This window comes from Canis lupus, chromosome 13 (assembly GCF_048164855.1).
Source record: "Canis lupus baileyi chromosome 13, mCanLup2.hap1, whole genome shotgun sequence".
NCBI classification, from domain to species: domain Eukaryota; kingdom Metazoa; phylum Chordata; class Mammalia; order Carnivora; family Canidae; genus Canis; species Canis lupus.
The window spans coordinates 7209042-7226328 of NC_132850.1; the positions used below are offsets into that span (position 1 = coordinate 7209042).

Sequence of the window (17287 nt, forward strand, 5' to 3'; positions counted from 1 at the left end):
GTTTCTCCACCAGGACCAGCAAAGGCACGAGGAGCTGGCTCGCATCATGGGGGAGTTTGAGGTCACCGAGCAGCCGAGGCCAAGCACCAGCAAGGGGGATGACTTGCTGGCCATGATGGATGAGTTATAGCTGTGCCGGCCGAGCACCCCCACCCCGCGGTCCCTGTGGGGTGGGCCGCCCCATAAGGACCCCGGGGATGCCCCAGGCAGCAAACCGAGCGAGGCTGCTGCTAGTTTTCTACTGAGTGAGTGGTTACCTCCCATTCCTGTTTGTGTTGTAAAGAACCATGCGAGGCTCCTTCCAGTCTGGAAGGCGCACACATATACATGTTTTCAGCTTTTCAATTGGACCTTCTCCGTTTTCTTCTGGCTTTACGGCAACCATCCAAGGCCTCCCAGGCCGCAGGTTCAAGCCCCAGAGTCACTAAGGGGGTGCCCTCATTGCTGCTTTCACCTGTAGCTTTCCCGTGGACACATGTAGCCCACAGATGCCCGTCTGTGAATCATCACGATACTTCAGAGCTTCCTGGGATGTACGCGGCCCTGTGAGTGAGTTTGAAACAGGTGGGAAAGGTGGTCGGGGCCCAGTTCAGACAGTCCTCCTCGGCCTGGCACCCTGGAAATTGTAACCGCAGGGGTGGAGCAAGCAAGGCCATGACAGGGAACATGCAGCTGGGCTCCACGCAGAGCAAGCAGGGGTCTGGCGTCCTCTGCACCTCTGGCTGGTCCCATATGTGGTGTGGGCTTATCCCACATGGAAACCTGTACCGAGGATATAGTTTGCTTGATACGGACTCCTCACCCCCAGAGTCTTCCTCTGCCACTTAGAGTTCCTGCCTCTAGAGACCCTCCTCCATCTATACTTCATCCTCAGTGGCGGGCAGAGCCTTAAGCGAGGGGGATACGTAGGTGGCATGCGTGGTGTGCCACTTTCCCTTCCACGAACCAGAGGAGGTACTTCCCTTGGCAGGGTGCCACGTCTAATTAAGATCCACGTAAAATATCTCAGGCCAGGGCTGTCCTAATTACTTCAGGAAGGAGCATTAGCCCCCCACCACGTGCTCACCATGGACTGAGTAACTGGCAGGCTCAGAGCCGGCCAACGTCTAGAGGCCAAGGTCCACCGAGTCCCACGGAAGGAATATCCCGAGTGGCAGAAGGCACGAGAGAAACGGAGCTGAGCTGGCCATTGCCCGAGATTGAGCCAACCCCAGCGACCACTGTGGCTCCTCACACGGCAGCAAGAGTGGTGGCAGACATGGTTCTGGAAGGCGAGGGTCAAGGAAGCCGTCCTTAGCCTGCCCGAGTCAGGGCATTTGGATGCGGAAAGAGAAATGAGCAGATGAACTTATGTTGCTTCCTACCAAGGAAAGTCAATTGTCATTTCCTCACCTGCAGAACCCCCCAGAGGAGAGGCCCGTGGCGCGGTATGCTCCTCTCACAGCTTACAAAGGGCCCTCTGTCTTGGTCTCCTGTGAGCAATCTGGCCACCAGCTGGGGTGGTCTGAAAGGGTGACAGATAAAGGGAAAGGCTCAGTCCTGTGCTAAGTCAGCTCCCACCGCACCGCTGCAAACCCAGACCTCACGGCCTGCTCCGAGCCTGTCCTAGGGCCCTGGACGTGGGCCTCCAGCTGCTGAGAAGCAGCCTCCTCCCTTCGCCTATCCCAGAGCCCTGCGGATGATTTCAAACATGTCTCGGTTCCCTCTGTAAACAAACAAGATACAGATCTCCCTTAGGGCCGCCTTGTGATGAAGCAACCTTTGACTTTCATGTCTCTAGACTTGCACACATATTGAGAAAAACAAGTGTACCTGCCCAGTGGTTGAGGGCACGCAGAGAGAGCAGGGGAGGCAGGAGGAGGCGAGGAAAACAGAAGACGGGGGTGGCTCTGGCAAGAACGTGGGCTGGGGACGAAGGCTGCGTCAGTGTCAGAGTCAGGCCCCTGGGCCCGGGCCCCACAGCCTCGAGGGCAGTCACTCTCCCCAAGCCTCAGTTCCCTCGTCTGGAAGAACGACAACTAGCTCACGGGCTCAGAGCCGGCTTACCCGGATACGACGCTGAGTTTGCAGGCCCTACCCCAGCGGGGGCTGAGAACTGGGATTTATACCCATGCCACCACTACCCCACTCCATGCTTTGGGGGTACATTGGCTGTCTTCCAGCTCTCCTGGGACTGACTAACGTCTTCTCCACTGAGTTTCAAAACGTTCCACTGTGTTCATAAAGTGTTGGCGTGCCCTACAGATTATAGGAGGCAAAGTTCTAGAAAAGTCTTCTGGATGGAAGTTCTTTAGTGGCTCCCAGACGAAAGGTATAAAAAGTGAGAGTGGAGGAGAAAAAGAAAAGGGGGGGAAAGTGTATTTAGCCCTCAGTTTTAAGAGGAAAGCCACCCCACCCTCGTCCACATAGGTATCTAGCGATTCTTAAAGGTAAACTCACTTTCCGCCCCCGCCCCAGTGCGGTAACCAGGTCCTGGAGATCCCCAGGTCTAAACAGGGTCACACTCCCTCATCCACTTGTACTGGGTTATCCCCGGCTTATCCAGGACAGAGGCCAACTGAAGCCACGGGAAACCACAGAAAGAGAAGCGCAAACTTCAGAAAACATACTGATTTGCCATAGTACCTCATCCTAAAGACCCGAGTTAAGATCTGAAAACTCCTACACTCTCTACTTCACCTTCACTCCCTTTGTGTTGAGCCTTGGGTAACAAGGCCTTGGCTCTTCAGGCCGGGTTCCTGGACAGCTGGCGGTAGAGGGGGTTAGAGGAGGTGTTGGGGGGGGGTTGCATTAAGGAAACCCCATCACAGTTGGATCCTCCCCTCATAGCTTTGTGACTGAGTGTGAAGCGAGTTCTCAGATCCGAACTCCCCCTTTTCAAATGTGAATGTCAAAATCCTTGGAATCCAGCGCCAACGGAAATTACTCTGGATGATTTGATCAACAACCCCATCCAGTACTCGCGCACACGCACACATGCACTACCAGCGGTGCCTCTGCTGACACAAACAGCATTACCTCCTTTGTCAATTCCCCAAATTCCACGAAACCCCAACTGCATCAGTCACGAGGAAGCCACACCGCCAGCACAGACCCAGGACTCCTAAATCCTAGAGGCCCACATTAGCCTCTGATCACTCTGCCCTCGGTTGTCTTTATAAAGCTCTCTAACTTCCTTTTGAAGCGTTGGGGCCATTGTTTTCTCGGGTCTTCAAGGGGGAGCCATGGTGTCAGCCCAGGACCCCCCGATCTGCAGCAGGTGGTCATCCTAGATGTCCTGTCCTTTTTTTTTTCTTTTTTAAAAGATTTTATTTATTTATTCACGCGAGACACAGAGAGACACAGGCAGAGGGAGAAACAGGCTCCATGCAGGGAGCCTGATGTAGGACTCGATCCCGGGTCTCCCAGGATCACGCCCTGGGCCAAAGGCGGCACCAAACCGCTGAGCCACCTGGGCTGCCCCTAGATGTCCTGTCCTGAAGACCTACCTCTCAGCTTCAGGTACAGCTTCTTCGTGTGCTTGCCCTCATCCCCTGCCCACTTCAGCACACCTCTTACCTGTACCCTTCCTCCCCTCCATCACACCTTCCTTCTGCACCTGAGACTTGAATCCCAACCTGCGGAGGACGAACTCCCAGCCCACCCACTCCCGCCACAGCTGGGGCCTCCACTTCTGCAGGCCGTCCTTGCTTCTCTCCATCGGCTCCCTGGCCGCCTGCCCCCAGCCATGCACTAGAGTGGTCTACGCAGCTCCGGTCACTAGAGTCACTACGCAGGCCCCTGCTGCCTTCTCTGTGGGCTGTGCGGGTTGTGCGACTCGGCCCCACGCAAAGGCCTGCTCTCTTCCCCAGGCCCCTGGGCCTTTGGAAGGCTCCTGGCCTGGCCTAAGTCCATTTTCTGCCTAAAACTCTCTCCCCCGTCACCACGGTGGCTCCCCTCCTCCCTTCTGACCACGCCTCCCCTCCCTGCCTCAGTGGCTCCTGACTGCGGAGTGCCCTGCGTGGTGCAGATGGTGCTGTAGCCAGTTTTAGAAGTCTTGTCAAGGGGTGGCCTGGGTGGCTCAGTCGGTTGGGCGTCTACCTGCAGCTCGGGTCACGACCCCAGGGCCCTGGGTTGGAGCCCCAGGGCAGGCTCCACGCTCAGCAGGGAGTCTGCGCCCCCTCTCCCTTCACCCCCATCCCATGCTCACTCTCTCTCAATCTCTCTCAAGTAAATAAAATCTTTTTAAAAATGGCCAGTCAGTTGCCAGCTGGTCCCTATTTTGCCCCTGGCTTCTCTCCCCACAGACCACAGGCCCTCATGCGCCCTGCAGCACCCAGAAGTGTTGGCATCACTTTCTTCCCAACAGACTGTTCTTTTCAACTATTACTATGGCCCCTCCTCACCGGGACTGCAGGCTCAGTTTCCTTGCGATCGCCCGCATCACCTCATTACTCCATGTCCAACACCCACAACATTTTTACTTATTTGGTACATTTTCTTCGCTTTCAAAAGGCTAAACTTTTTTTTTTTTTCTAAGATTTTATTTATTCATGAGAGACACAGAGAGGCAGAGACACAGGCAGAGGGAGAAGCAGGCTCCATGCAGGGAGCCCGATGTGGGACTCGATCCCGGGTCTCCAGGATCACGCCCTGGGCCGAAGGCGGCACTAAACCACCGAGCCACCCGAGCTGCCCTAAACTTCTAAAATTAAATATAACACAGGGGCACCTTGGTGGCTCAGTCAATTAACATCTGACTTCTGGTTTCGGCTCCGGTCGGGATCTCAGGGTCATGACATGGAGCCCTGAGTGGGGCTCCGTGCTCAGCAAGGAGGCTGCCTCCCCTCTCCCTCTGCCCCCCACCCAGCTCTAGCATGCTCTCTCTCCCTGTCTCTCTAACATAAAGAAATCTTTAAATATAATGCAGACTGGGACAGTTTTCCATAGAAAGGAACTAGAAGCAATGGGTAAGAGTCACCAAAAACATGCTAACGATGGAGTCAAACGCCTGGGAGCAAGTGACTGGAGCGGGGCTTGGGCCCTGGGTGCTGAGTTGGAGCAAGTGACCTGGGAATTACCCTCTCGGGATTCTGTGATCCTCTGACGATTGAGAACTGAGCCATAACCGCTCATCTAAAGCGACCAGGAAAATGCCAGGCTCCTGAAATCAACACAGTTCAAGTGGGCCCAGTACTAGGTGAGGTTTTTGTTGAAAAAAAAAAAAAGAAAGAAACCAATTCTGGCTACTTAACTAGAGAAAAACTACTTAAAAGGGCTTCAGGCAATTCACAGTTGTCAGGAAGACAGGAAATGTGGGAGAAGAGCCAGGAGCCAAGGGAGGCTGACAGAACCGCAGAGGACTCCAGCCCCAGCAGCAGCCCCAGCCATGAGGCCTCGGCGGTGCAGACACCAGGATGGAGCCTAAACAGTCCCTGCTGGTTTGTGTCACTTGCTCCAGATTTAGGGCCCGATAATGCCTGAGTTTAGGTCACAAGCCCACAGCCATAGCTGACATGGATCAGAGATCATATCTGGCCCTTAAATCATCCAAAGCAGAACCCCCACTTCCCACCGAAATGCATAGAATGTCAGACTTCCCCCAAATGTGGCTGAGTAGCCAAAAAAATGAGATATCCCCCACAGGGTCATTCCACTATCTCTCTAGATACCCAGAGTTAAAAAAATTTAAATCACTGAGGGGCTCCTGGCTGGCTCAGTCAGAAGAGCATGCAACTCTTGATCTGGGGGTTGTGAGTTCGAGCCCCACGCTGGGTATAGATGTTACTAAAAAAATGAACTTAAAAAAAATTCTTGGGGCATCTGAGTGGCTGGGATCGAGGGGCTTTCTGCTCAGCCAGGCACCTGCTTCTCCCTCTCTCTGCCCTCTCTTTCTCTCTCTCTCTCTAAGTAAAATCTTTTTTAAAAAACTATTTTAGGTATGTCTGAGTGGCTCAGTCAGTTAAGCATCTAACTCTTGATTTCATCTCAGGTCATGATCTCAGTGGGGAATCTGCTTGAGGTTTTTCTCTCTTCCTCTCCATCTGCCCCTGCCCTCGAGCGTGTACACTCTTTCTCTCGAATAAATAAATCAATCTATCCATTTATTAGAGAGAGAGAGAGAGCACAAGCAGGGGGAGCAACAGAGGGAAAAGGGAGAAGCAGACTCCCTACTGAGCAGGGAGCCTGGACCCCAGGATCATGACCTGAGCGGAAGGCAGACACTCAACCGACTGAGTCACCCAGCTGCCCCAGTAAATAAACCTTAAAAAAAAAAATGTTAGTCATTGATTCCTCCTCCTCCCATTCCAACTCGAGATCTAATCAGTCTTCAGGGAGTCTGATTAGCTTGTTTCCTTCTTTTAATATTCAGCCCTTCTTTCCCTTCCTACTGCCACCATCTTCATTCAGATCCCTGTCACCGGATGCTGAATCTGCAGAGGACAAGCAAAAATACAGCGAGCAGTATGTTATGGGGTTAAGGGAGAGACATCCCTCCCAAATGGGATAATCAGTGAAGACTTCAGAAAGGTATGGCAATTGAGGCAGGCTTTGACAGAGAGATTGGACTTAACATCCAAAGATAAACAAGAGAGGATCCAAGCCTTTGCAGCAAGACAGCAAAGGCAGAGGCAAGAGTGCGGGACTTGTCTGAGTTTTTGAGCAGGTAGGTCTAACTAGAGAGGAGGGCACTGGATTTCAAAATTGAGCGTTCATGATTGGATGTGCAGATTTCCGAGCTCCACTTTTGATTCCGTGAAACAAAGCCTTTTGTTAAAGCAACTTGTTCCCATGCCATGATTTAAGAAACGCTGGTTGGAAGAGTAGAGAACCTGAAAGAGATCCAGCTGGAACGTGAGTTGGAATCAGATCAATGTCAGCACTGGAACCTTTATTCTACTAGTGAATCAAAAGTTTTCTTAGCAGGTAAATAATATCATAACTATACTTTGAATCTGTTGGCAAAGGATCGTGAGACACAAAGACCAGTAATATGGTTTTTATAATGAATCAACTGAGAGAAAGAAGGTCTCAACTGGGTTGGCGGCAGTCAGAAAGAAAAGGCAAGTGAAGGGTGGGAGACCCTTCTTCCAAGAATTTGCAGGGCTCCGTGACTGACGGGTGTAGGGAATCAAGAAACAATCAGAGTTATGTTTATTCAAGATGCCCTATTTGAGTAGCTGAAAAATGGTAGCAACTACAGAATGGGAAAATTTAGAGCAACGACAAATTTGGGAAGGACCTAATCTGCCTCATAGACATGCTGACTTTCAAGCACCACTAAGACGTGTGGGAATAAGCAACAGAGAGTTGGAAAACAGAGTTCCATAGATCAGCCTGGGCTGGTAAGTTAGACACGGAGCTCAGTATGTAGTAGCAGGCAGCGGAGATTTGACCAAGTAGAGTCGAGGCCGGGAACAGAGCCCCAGAGAAGGCACGCATGTTAGGGAGCAGGAGAATGAAATGGGACTGAGAGAGAGAAAGAGGGAGGGAGATGAAGACAAAATCAGAAATCTGTGAAGCCAAATAATACAATGCCCCAGGGGAAAAAAAAAACTACCAAGGAGGAAAATGGTCAATATAGTCAAGCACTAAGAAGGATAATGAAGGACTGAGGGGAGAGAGAGGTTCTCCTTATGAGCAAGGACCATCAGTTACCCCTGCCAGAGAAGTTAGTGGGGTGTTGGGAGCAGAAGCCAGATTATAGTGAGGTGAGTAGATGAGAGCTCTCAGGATAGACTAACAGTTCTCAAACTTTCTGATCTCAGAAATCCTTTATACTCTTGAAAATTACAGAAAAACCCAAAAAGCATTTGTTATGATATATATCTCACACATATATGAAGTTGAAATAAAATTTTAATATTAATTCATTTTTAAAAGATAACAATAGGGGCCCCTGGATGGCTTAATCAGTTAAGTATCTGCCTTCGGCTCAAGTCATGATCTCAGGGTCCTGGGATCCAGCCCCACATTGGGCTCCCTGCTCAGTGGGGAGTCTCCTTCTCCCTGTGTCCTTCTACCCCCACAGGCTCTCCCAAAATCCTGAAAAAATAAAATAAAATAAAATAAAATAAAATAAAATAAAATAACAATAATAGACCCATTAACATATTTTTATATAAAAATATTTTTTCCAGGGCAGCCTGGGTAGCTCAGCAGTTTAGCGCCGCCTTCAGCCCAGAGCATGGTCCTGGAGACCCAGGATAGAGTCCCGCATCAGGCTCCCTGCATGGAGCCTGCTTTCCCCTCTGCCTGTGTCTCTGCCTCTCTGTCTCTCTCTGTCTCTCATGAATAAATAAATAAAATCTTTTATTTTTTTAATAAAATCTTTTAAAAATACTTTTTTTCCAAAAGAAAAAATTTGATGAGAAGAGTGACACTGTTTTATGTTTTTGCAAATCTCTGTAATGCCTGTCATAATGGAAATCAGCCAGATTCTCATATCTGCTTCTGCATTCAGCCCTTGTGACCTGCTGTTTTGGTTGAAGTAAAAGAAAACCCAGCCTCGCACAGATATGAAGTCGGAAAAAGGAGAACCACAAGGGTAGTGGCCTCCTGGAGAAGCTACAAGGGCAGCTTGCAGGGAGAACAGAGGCAGTTTCTATTTGTAGGATGCGAAGAGACCAACTATGATCCTCTGGAAAAGGGAAAGAAAGGCTCCTGGCGGAACTGGAAATCAATGAAGGAGAGAGTGAAGGAATGAAACAAGCCTTCCTCTTTGTGGAGCCAGGTGCTTTCACATAGGAATGAAGGTCAATTCTCTGAGACAGACGTTACCTTAAAAAAAAAAAAAAAAAAGAAAACGAAAACGAAAACAGGAAATTGAGGCTTTTACCAAGGCTGTAGAGTGACCTTTGAAAAATGGAAATCGGGGATGCCGGGGTGGCTCAGTGGTTAAGCGCCTGCCTTGGGTTCAGGTCCTGACCCCGGAGACCCGGGATCGAGGCCTGCGTTGGGCTCCCTGCACGGAGCCTGCTTCTCCCTCTGCCTGTGTCTCTGCCTCTCTGTGTGTATGTCCGATGAATAAATAATTAAAATCTTTAAAAAAAAAAAAAAAAGGTAAATCAGGTGACATCAACTCTCTCCCCACCCCCACCCCTTAATAACCCATCTTTGCACTTTTCTAGTAATAGTCGAGTCACCCGTGGAAAGTCCGTTGGCAGGGAGATCCGCAGCCGGGCCCGGCGTCCCTAACCGGGAGATCCAAAGCCTGCAGCCGGGCTGGCGGGGCCGCAGGTGCTCGGGCTCTCGCCTGCCCGCCCACCTCCCGGCTCGCCAGCGTGCTTACCGGCTTCTCCGCTTTCCCAGATGGGCGAGCGCACGTGCAACCCGGGCCTTTGCACACCCCGTCCCCTCTGATCACCTGCTCCTCCCCTGGTTTGCACAAGGTTGTCTCCATGCCATCGACCTCAGCTCAGCTGTCACCTTCTCAGGACACTCCTGGTCATCCCATAAAAAGCCACCCATCCCATCACCCTCATCTCCCTATTTTATTTTTTAAAAGATTTTATTTATTTATTCATGAGAGATACAGAGACCCAGGCAGAGGGAGAAGCAGGCTCCATGCAGGGAGCCCGACGCGGGACTCGACCCGGGCCTCAGGGGTCACGCCCCCTAACCTCCCTATTTTAATGCTCCGAAGGACTGTTCACGTATCTTCACTTTCCTGCTGGTTTTCTCACGGACGCCCGCCCCCAAGTAGACGTACGGGTCTCCAGATCGGGAAGCCAGCGTCCTGGGCCGCCGCTGGGAGTCTGGAGCCCGCGGGGCCGCGCAGGGCGGCGGAGGCTCCGGGAGGATGGACCACTCCCGCCCGGGAGGCCCGCCCCCTCCCCCCCACCGGCGCACGGCGCACGGCGCACGGCGCACGGCGCGCGGTCGCCCGAGCGCGAGCACGCCGCCCGCGAGGCATTCTGGGGATTGTAGTTCCGGATGCGCCGCGGCGGCCGCGGGCCTGGGGCGGCCACGCTCCCTGTGCTCCGAGAGGCCTGCGCGGCGCAGCTGTTGCCATGGCTTCCGGAGCCCGCGGCCGGAGGTGGGCGGTCTCGCCAGGCGGCTGCTAGCTCGGGCGGCGAGGCGGCCCGGGAAGCGGAGGGACTGCGGTGCCGGTGGGTCCTGGAGCCCCGAGTCCGGGAGAGCGGCGGGGCGCGCGCGGGGCGCCGGGTGTGTGGGGGGGAAGCCCGTCTCCCCGCGCCCACACCCCCCCCCCGGAGCACGGGGGCCTCCCCCTCCCCGCCCCACCCCACCCCCGGGAGCACGGGGGCCTCCCCCTCCTCGTCTCCCCGCGTCCACCCCCACCGCCCTGGGAGCATGAGGTCCTCCCCCTCCCCGTGGCTTGGGGGAGCTGAGCCGCTCGCCCAGGCCACCCTCCTGGGGAGTGGGGCACAGCCTGGCCTCGAGCCGGGTGGGCCCCTGTGCAGCCGCCGGGCAACCCTGACCCGGACCCGGACCCTGGCCGGGGCGCCTTCGGGTGAAGCGGGGGTGGGGTCCCTGCGGTGCCCCAGGCTTCACGCCGCCCTGCCGGCCCGCGCAGCGACTGGGCGAGCTCTTCGGGGACCAGTCGTGTTGATGCAGCCCCGGGAGGTAGTGAAAGCGAGGGCATCACGTGTGGGGAGACTCTCTTGATCTCCGTGAGCGTGCAAACCGGTTCAGAGATGTTAACTAACTGTCCTGTAGTTGGCCGACTTTGTGGGTGGAGTGAGGAGTCCAACCGATTTCTCTCTCCCCTCAAAACCTGTGTGCTGGATACGCTGTCCTGGTGGGTGGTGATGGGGGTTTCTCCCAATTCACCAGAATTTGCACTTACATGGATGACAGCCGCCTGGTGTAGACCAGTCATCCTGGGAGCATGGGCCCTAGGCCAGCAGTATCCGTGTTAACGGAGAACACGTTAGAGACGAGCATGATTGGGCTCCACGGCACCCTTACCAAGTTTGCATCTGGGTCGGAGGCCCAGCATCCTGCACTTTGACAGGTGCTCCGGTGATTCCGAGGCCCACTAAGGTCTGAGGGCAACTGGTGATTGATGCAGGGGTCGCGATAAAGTGCAAGATTCTGCGGCCCATGCAGGGTGAGAGCCGAGATTCTGCATTCCCGACAGGTGCCCCGGTGAAGGCGCTGCCCCTCGGACCGGACTTTGAGTCGCCAGGGTGTAAGCTACGCCCTGTAGAGCGGCAGTTCTCAAACTTGGACACACATCAGAATTACTTGGGGGAACTTGTGAAAGTCAGGCAGCCGGGCCCCACCCCTGACCAAATGAATCAGAATCTCTGGGGCGGGGTGGGGGTGGCGGTGGCGGTGGCAGCGGGTAGAAACTCACCAGGTGACTCTGACGTGCAGTGAGGGTTGGGTAGCAGCGGTAGGTTTGAAGTCCGGCAGCTCCACTTGTCAACTGTGTGACCGTGGGCAAGTCCCTTAACATCTCTTGGTCATGTTTTCCTCATTTATAGAATGACTATAATTCTTGCCTTGCCGTGTAGCGTAAGGATTCTGTGCCATCAGCTGGCACCAAAGGGTGTTCCACAGACGCAGAAACTGGGGAGGTAGGCTGACTTGGAGAAGTCTGTGCTAGAGCCTGGAGGAGGTGACTTGGCCCTCGCCCCGACCTGCTCCAGCCCCCGTCTGTGTGCTCCTCCCACAGCCGCCTGCCCTTCGGTGTGGAAGAATGGCAGTGAGCCACTCCGTGAAGGAGCGGACCATCTCCGAGAACAGCCTCATTATCCTGCTGCAGGGCCTCCAGGGCCAGGTGACCACCGTGGACTTGCGGGACGAGAGCGTGGCCCGCGGCCGCATAGACAATGTCGATGCCTTCATGAACATCCGCCTGGCCAACGTCACCTACACAGACCGCTGGGGCCACCAGGTTGAGCTGGACGACCTCTTCGTGACGGGCCGTAATGTCCGTTATGTCCACATCCCCGATGATGTGAACATCACGGCGACAATTGAGCAACAGCTGCAGGTCATCCACCGGGTGCGCAACTTCGGCAGCAAGGGCCAAGGCCGGCGTGAATTTCCGTCCAAAAAGTATAAATGAGCCTCTTCCCCAGCGAGCCCCTGTCCCCGCATAGGTTTCCCCAGAGTTCTACTGAGTCAACTGCCTGCTACCCTCCCTGCCCTGAGCCCGGAGAGAGAGTGAGCGGGGCCAGCCCAGAAACCAGTGTCTCCCACAGACACCCCCTGTCACAGCTGCCTTTCACCGGGTGCCATCTCCTAGACTGTCTCTGGGATCCTACTTACCTGTCCGTGGCCTTGATCGTTTATGTCGGAATCTGATTTACTGATTTAGGGACTCTGCCAAATAGAATCTGATTTACTGATTTAGGGACTCTGCCAAATAGTCTTCAGCCCTCTCCCAGTGAGGATTATCAAGTGTACCCAGCGTGGGGCGCCTGGGTGGCTCAGTTGGTTGAGCGTCTGCCTTCAGCTCAGGTCATGATCCCCGGGGTCCTGGGATCAAGCCTCACATTGGGGCTCCCTGCTCAGCAGGGAGTCTGCTCCCTCTCCCTCGGTGTACCCTTTCTCTCTGTCTCTCTGTCTCTCTCTCCGTCTCAAATAAATAAATAAAATCTTTAAAAAAAATTTTTTTTGAAGTGTGCTCCACTGAAGCCACCCTGGAGTGTCGTGCTGTCTCACAATTGTGTTTGCTTTCTGATAAAACTTGGATGCAAACAAGTCCATGCCTCATGCTTTCCCTGATGCGTGCCAGGCTCCATGTGGGTCCTCCGCAGAAGCACAGTGATGCACAGACTTGGCCGCACGTTGCAGTCCGCCTGCCCTGCCATCAGCCGTTCAGATTTCATCGGTATGGGGTGTCGCCTGGGCACTGGGATTCTCGTAAGTCTCAGGTGATACTAATAGGCAGCAAAAGTTTGAGAATTGTAGGTGAGTGCTTCAGTCTGGCCGGATGGGAAGTGGCTCTTCTGTTCAGATTCCCTGGTGAAGAGGCTGCTCGCTTCCCTGCTCTTCCCGGAACCAGAGAGCTTGAGCTGATCCTGGGCCCTCCAGGAGGCCACCCAACAGCCAGAAACCCGGCTCCGGTTCTGAGGAGTTTGGGGGTCCTCAGAGAAGAAGGGGCTCTCGGGGGTAGGACCCAAGTCCCTGTCATCGCTGCCTTGCTGCCATACCAGTCCTGCCTTGGGCAACAACAATCTCAACGAAAGCGGCTGTGCCCTCTTCGAACATCCACAGAGCAGTGGCCTGGTGGCCGTGTGCCAGGCCTGCGGAGCACACGCTGTCGAGTTAGATTGGTCCCTTCAGAGGGGGGCTTACGGTCTAGCGGAGGAGGTGGTCAAGGACCAACGAGCTGAAATCCAGCCTGAGCACTGCCGCCCTAGAGTCCCGAGCAAGGCAGGCCTTTCACCTCTCCGGGGAGACTTGAGAGGATTGTCCACTTGGGCACCAGCTGCCCAAAAGGTCACCTTCCCTCCTGGTCTTTGTCTGAGTATTGTCCTTGGGCCACCTCATCAGAACCAACCAGGATGTGTCTGGAAGCGCCTCTTTGCTGGCTCCCCCTTCCCTAGATGTGATGCAGAATCACCCCCAGGAACCTGCCTCACTAACCCCCACGCACCCTCCCACACCCCACAATTCTGTTGTATGTTGCTGATGTCCTGGCCTAAAGGTCCCTGAAGTCCCTGAGACTTGGCCTTTGCCTTCAGGAGAGAACAGTGGGTCCTCGCGGGGCGAAAACAAGTCTGAAAAAAAAAAAAAAAAAAAACCAAGTCTGGAATTTCCAGGCCCCTCTGACAGCTACAGTTCAGGGCAGCGACACCACAAGGTGACGGCCGCTCAGAGAGGCCAGAGGGCAGACACGGAAAAGAAGTCCTCACCATGGAGAGGTCAGCGTACTTGCAAGAGGCGGGGAGGGCCACCTTGTCTGGAGTGAGTCCCACAGCGGCACCCACTGCAGGCGTTCCCCCCCCTACTGCCTGCAGGTGTTTCCGAACTTGCAGAGGGCTTATGCTGGGGGTTTGGTCTGGAGCTGAAGCAGAGGTTCAGCTCCTGTCAATGGTGTGCCAGAGGCTTCTGCAGCCTCAGTGGAGCAGGAGGGAACCCCCCCGGCCGGGGAGGGAAGCCATCAGGCTAGCGTGGATGGCTGAGACCCCAGCACCAAGTCCTGACTCCATAAGCACCGCGCGGCAGGCCCCACAGGCCCACAGTCCTCCCTACGTGAGGCGCCGGAAGGATGGAGCAGGAGGAGGGGAGACAGGCCACCTGAGACACACTGACGGTGAACCCCCGGCATAGAGCGCAGCCAAATCTTCAAGCCCTAGAGATCAGGTCTTTTGGCACCTGGTCCTGGATTGCTGGCACAGGCTGCCGGGGCCCAGGAAGAGTGGGGGCGCGCAGCGCCCACCAGCCCGGGGCGAGCCAATTTCCCCAACTGCTGCCCACCGTCCACTCCACTATGCATCTCTAGTCCCAGAACATCCGGATGGACCAGAGTCCTGCCCTCGGGAAGCTGGCATTTCACGGGGGGAAACAATCTTTTTTAAAAAAGTGGAAAAAAAAAAAAGATAATTCTTCCAGATGTCGTGAAGGAAAAAAACAAGGTACCTGAGAGAGAACACAGAGGTGGTTTTATTCCGGAAAGTGTGGTCTGAAGAAGCAAAATGTAAGCCGAGGAGGAGGCTGTCGTTTAAAGAGCCAAGAGAAGGCAAAAAGAAACTGCCAGTGCAAAGGTCCTGGGGTGGGAGCCCTGGGGGTGGACCACTGTGACCATGGGAGGGGAGAGAGGCAGATGAGGCTAGGGATGGGGCTGGGGCAAACGATACCAGGCCTTGAGGGTGAGGAGTGTAGCTGGTCCCAGTTTCCAGTGCATGAGAAATAGAACTTGAATTCGTCGTAACTCCACCGAGCTCCTGCTTCAGCCCATTCAGCCAGAGTGGCGGAAACTCAATGCTGCCCATGCGGAGCTTGCCCCTTCCCTGGATTCTAGTGCATATCCCTTCCAGGGGGCCTGCGTGGGGAAGGTGGTCGCCCGGTGGTCTGGCCTTTTGTGGTCAGCCCGCCCAGGCTGCCGCTGAGGTGTCCTGACCTGACACCCCTGCAGGAGTAACCCACGCCCCTCTCGGCGTTCAGATGTTTAGCCTACTTTTCCAGCCCGTATTTGGCCCAGGAAACTCTTCGGCTCCTGGCCTGGTTAGACCGTGTGCGCCCAAATGCAGCACGCAGCTGTTTCTTCAGAGGGTTTTGTTACTTGCTGGCACCCCTGGGGCAGGAGCCCAGCCCTGGTGCTGCCCAGGCCCTAGACCCGGCTGACCCCCTCCAGCCCCCAGGCTGAGGAGAAGCCCATCTATTCTCAGGGACCACCCCCTTCCCCCAACCCAATTCTCAGTCTCCCGGATCCCCCTTGTTGCACAGTTTTCTAAATTTGTAGGTGCACAGAAATTCTTTCCATTCCTCCCTGAAGACTAAGCTTTTTGGAATTCAGAAGCTAAAAATGAGCTCTGCGTTCTGCTTTATGGTTTATTTCCCAAAGTCAAAGTCACGAAGGCAGAGTAACCTGAGTGTCCGCATAAGGGAAGGGAGGGACACCCAGGGAAAGATGAAAACATTTCCTTTAAAAAAAAATTATTTATTTATTCATGAGACACACACACACATACACACACACAGAGGCACAGACACAGGCAGAAGCAGGCTCCATGCAGGGATCCTGACATGGGACTCGATCCCAGGATCACACACTGGGCCAAAGGTGGTGCTAAATCGCTGAGCCACCCGGGCTGCCCAAAAACATATTTCCAAATGTTAACGCCCCGCTGGACATGGGGTTTTGCTGCTCGTGGCCATGGCCTTTGCTCAAGCACTAGTGTATGCTGACATGGGGGGCCCCGTTGATAAGAGAGGCCCCAGAAATTCTGATGGCTCAGGTGGCCCCGGTGGGTCTCATCTTGGCCTGCCCTCCTAGAGCGAAGAGCACAGGGGGTGTCTCTCACTCAGGTGAGAGGACGGCCGGGGTGGGTGCACAGCTCCAAGTTCAGAGCTCCCTGGGGGACAGGGACAAGAGCATCCAGCCCGCGGAGTTCTAGTCTGGCATTTCCAGCTGAAGGGCCCCCGCCCAAGGGCAGCTGGGGTCCCTTGAGCTCCTGTCAATGTTGCAGAAAGGACCCACAGAAACCGCACACCGCACCGCACGTGAAGGGTGGCCAAGCCCGGTGTGTCCTCTGCCTCGGGCTGGAATTACACTAGCAGAGCGGTCAGAGGTCACGCTGGCTTGCTCCTATCACAAGCCCTAGCATCAATAAAACGAGGCTTATAGTCAATAAAAAAGAAGAAATAACTTGATGTAGGTTGTATGGGAGACAAAATCTTACCAAACACGAGGCTCGTGTGGAGGGAAAATACTAAGAGAAGCTTTGACAGGGAGAAGATTGGGAACTACTGATCTGATCTAACTCCACATTCTACAGCTGAGGAGACAGAAGGGGAAGGGGAGGGGAGGGGAAGGGGAAGGGAGGGGAGGGGAAGGGGAAGGGGAGGAGAGGGGAAGGGGAGGGGAAGGGAAGGGAAGGAGAAAGAGAAGGGAAGGAGAAAGGGAAGGGAAGGGGAATGGGAGGGAAGGGGAGGGGAAGGAGAAAGGGAGGGGAAGGGAAGGGAAGGGGAAAGGGAGAGGAGGGGAGGGGAAGGAAAGGAGAAAGGGAAGGGAGCCTCATGTTACAGGGGCCACCAGGCCCAGAGAGGCTAAGTGACTTGCTCAAGACCTCGAGACCCAGGAGCCAGGGAGGGGACAGCGCAGTAAGGATCTGAACCCAAGTGTGCAGGACTCAAACCTTTACGACTGCACTGCCCTGCTTCCCAGTGCTCCCGACGCCCCACGGCGGCGTACCTCGGTGGCGGTACCCCCGGGTGTGGGGCTGGCACCCAAAACTTGGCCGTGCCAGGCCAGGGGCTTGGGCACAAGGAGAAGCCGGAGGCAGCAGGAAGGCCCGCGTGCTGGTTACAGACGCCGGAGGAAGCAACTCAGGGCTGAAGGTTTCTCCCTCTCCTTCTGTGACAGGCGGATCTGCCTAGACCTCGTCAAGCAAGCATCCCTGCTGTTGTGACAGGCGTCACTTTGTTATGGCAGTGCCATCTGCCAGGGTGCCCGAAGTTGGAGAGCCAGCCGGCAGCAGGAACGTGTGTCACCGTGTGTGTGTGTGTGTGTGTGTGTGTGTGTGTGTGGTGCAGCCAGTCTCCTCGTGTTGGTGTCCAGACGACAGTCTTCCACTTCCTCTGGCTGGCACCTTTTGTTTCTATTCATTACCTCTTCTCCCCTCTTTTTCTCCCTCCTCCTCTTCTTTGTTAAAATCCTATATTG

General features: G+C 54.7%; 2 protein-coding genes and 1 long non-coding RNA gene across 6 annotated transcripts in view; 2 read left to right on the top strand and 1 right to left on the bottom strand.

Moving 5' to 3' along the window:
- Positions 1-345, top strand: part of OSCP1 (organic solute carrier partner 1) — a 30523-nt gene extending 30178 nt beyond the window's left edge. For all 3 annotated transcript variants that reach the window (XM_072771914.1, XM_072771912.1, XM_072771913.1), the window contains one exon: positions 14-345. In XM_072771914.1, coding sequence (XP_072628015.1) covers positions 14-130 — 117 coding nt within the window. In that variant the 3' untranslated portion in view covers positions 131-345. The remainder of the gene's footprint in view (positions 1-13) is intronic.
- A 7476-nt stretch (positions 346-7821) lies between these two features.
- On the bottom strand, positions 7822-9819 carry LOC140602440 (uncharacterized). Its single transcript, XR_012005402.1, has 3 exons — positions 9692-9819; positions 8819-9021; positions 7822-8025 (listed from the first exon to the last, which is right to left on the bottom strand). It is a non-coding gene; the product is annotated as an uncharacterized lncRNA (long non-coding RNA).
- Positions 9820-9898: 79 nt separating this feature from the next.
- LSM10 (LSM10, U7 small nuclear RNA associated) lies at positions 9899-12564 on the top strand. Of its 2 annotated transcripts, none has more exons than XM_072771915.1 (2): positions 9899-10091; positions 11624-12564. In XM_072771915.1, the coding sequence occupies exon 2, from the start codon at positions 11648-11650 to the stop codon at positions 12017-12019; it is 372 nt and encodes a 123-aa protein (XP_072628016.1). In that variant the 5' UTR covers positions 9899-10091; positions 11624-11647; the 3' UTR covers positions 12020-12564. The 2 variants fall into 2 exon arrangements, with proteins under 2 accessions (XP_072628016.1, XP_072628017.1); XM_072771916.1 differs by lacking the exon at positions 9899-10091 and adding an exon at positions 11030-11053.
- Positions 12565-17287: the final 4723 nt, after the last annotated feature.